We start from the raw sequence: 2,187 nt of genomic DNA on the forward strand, positions 1-2,187 counted from the left end.
GACAGTCCTATATTTACATTGTAAAACAGTTTGTATTATCTATACAATGATTTCAACTACCTGTAACACTTATATTACTCTGTTTAAGAGAATATAAACATGCCAGATTGCTATCAACTGTATTATAAAGTAAATTAATACTTTTATTTTACATCTAAATATAATAATTGATTTGCTTTACAGCTTTGCTACTATCACGAACATTGATTACGTAATCACATGCTGAAGATCGAGAGCATATAATGATGCACTTACAGCTGTCACTCTTTCTCTCTGACCTCCACCATCTCTCTAAGTCTAACCCTCTGCCCTGACACTATGTTGTTGCTTTTGTTCTCTCCAGCCCAGTCCTCTGCTTGCAAGCGTCCTCCAGCAGGTACTCCGAGTGCAACAACACAGACAATAAACATTGCTGCAACTCGTCTCTCTAATCTACTGTTGCAGTGCCTGTACGGAGCCTCATATCCCATGTTGTGCCACTGATATGACTACACAGTCCTTCAACGTAAAGTGGTAAGCAGCCAGTCCACTTCATAATAGCCTGCACAATAGTTGCTCATCCCTCTCCTCCCAACATTTTGTCTCCCTTCCATCCCTTCCGCTCCTCACTCTGTGTCTCGTGTTGCCTCTCCTTCATTGTCCTCCTTTTTTTACGTTTGCCTTCCTTTTCGCATTCGCATTCACGCATCTTGTTGACTAATGCCAAACGACTCCTTCAATAACTCCATGCATCCGCATACTTCTTCCCACTCTGCAGTACAAGCAATAATCAACGAGCACATGCTTGCAACAATGTCCATGTACGACCACTCCTATGGTACCACCCTCTCTCTGATACTGTACGTGTTCTACTTCTCCATTCATTCCATGCTTGACATCACTCTTGACAGGTCCACCCTACTTGTATTTACATTCCTCAGTGCTGTCCATGACACCATTTAGAATAAGGTAAGCAGTGGCCACTGCTTACCCCTCCTGAGCCGAGTCTGTTCACGTCACCCATGTCACCCTCTCCCTTCGAGCCAGAACGTCCCAGAGATACACCTTTGCAATCACCCACAACAGCTAAGTTCACTGCACCTCTGATTACAAGACATAGTCAGAGCATACAACGTGCACGTATAGACACGGCTTCGCCTGCTGCCCAATCAGCTCGTTCAATGCTCAGGACCTTAACCTGGGTGCGCCACTCATCCTTGCTTCACACTGTCACGGTGCATCCTTCTTTTTGCTTAAGTACTAGCACACACTAACATTTCACTCTGTCAGTTCCATAACCTGTCTCACAAGCACAATCTCGACCTCTGCAACCCTCACAACATCACAATCCGCACACACACACAACTCGATTCGCTGGGACTGTGCAGCAACCAAGGCACAGAGACGAAGACCACATCAAACAGCCTGAGAACGCATTTATCCTCTTCCGTTGCGAATGCTGTTGGAGAAGGAACGAGGCAGGGGCAGCTTGTCATACATTGCAAGTACTGTGACTCAGTGTGAGTGTCTCTTTGTCAGCATCTACCGCCGATTCTGACGACTACGGCGAATTCGATTCGCTCTTCTCCGATAGTTCACTGTATGGCTGCCCGTTCGGATATCTGCACACGGCGTGCAGTAGCGTGCACGAAGTGGAGATGGCGGACTGCTGATTTTGAGATGGGTGATGCAGAGTGCTTGCAAGGACGGGGTCAACTGCAAATACGGTCATTACCGCTGAGCCTCTCGATGCCCTCGCTTTCTAGTAATCCGTCTGGATCTGGTCAAGGTATGAGCCTGGCAATCGACACCCGTAATGCACTCGTTCGCCGCTCGAGTCTGGTCCGATCCCAACCTCTACCTACTCGTATTTGCATCACAGCAGACATGGACACTCTCACTCGCTCTCTGCACAAATCTTGACGCAGACTGCACTATGTATGTGTTTTCAGTTTATTTTCCTTAATTATTGTAGATAATGATGTATCGTACAAATATTTTAATATAATTGATTTTTGTTATTTCAATAATGAATGGATGTAAGGGGAAATTATTATTATTAAGAAATAATAACTATGTATAGTCTGTAAAACATTACAAACATGTGTTACCCTTCCAAAAGTTGGTAATCCTTACAATACCTTTCAAAAAAGGGAGGTCCAATATTATGCATTTTATATGTTTAAAAGGGGTATTACCCTTATGTAC

General features: G+C 44.4%; 1 protein-coding gene across 1 annotated transcript; it reads left to right on the forward strand.

Annotated features, from left to right (window-relative positions):
• Positions 1-1,001: 1,001 nt before the first annotated feature.
• FOMMEDRAFT_163846 (uncharacterized protein) lies at positions 1,002-1,902 on the forward strand (the record flags this gene model as incomplete). The annotated part of the gene is made up of 3 exons (XM_007272334.1): positions 1,002-1,181; positions 1,270-1,440; positions 1,519-1,902. The coding sequence occupies 3 exons, from the start codon at positions 1,002-1,004 to the stop codon at positions 1,900-1,902; spliced, it is 735 nt and encodes a 244-aa protein (XP_007272396.1).
• Between the last annotated feature and the right edge of the window lie 285 nt (positions 1,903-2,187).

The sequence above is a fragment of the Fomitiporia mediterranea genome, assembly GCF_000271605.1.
Source record: "Fomitiporia mediterranea MF3/22 unplaced genomic scaffold FOMMEscaffold_1030, whole genome shotgun sequence".
In the NCBI taxonomy this organism is placed as follows: domain Eukaryota; kingdom Fungi; phylum Basidiomycota; class Agaricomycetes; order Hymenochaetales; family Hymenochaetaceae; genus Fomitiporia; species Fomitiporia mediterranea.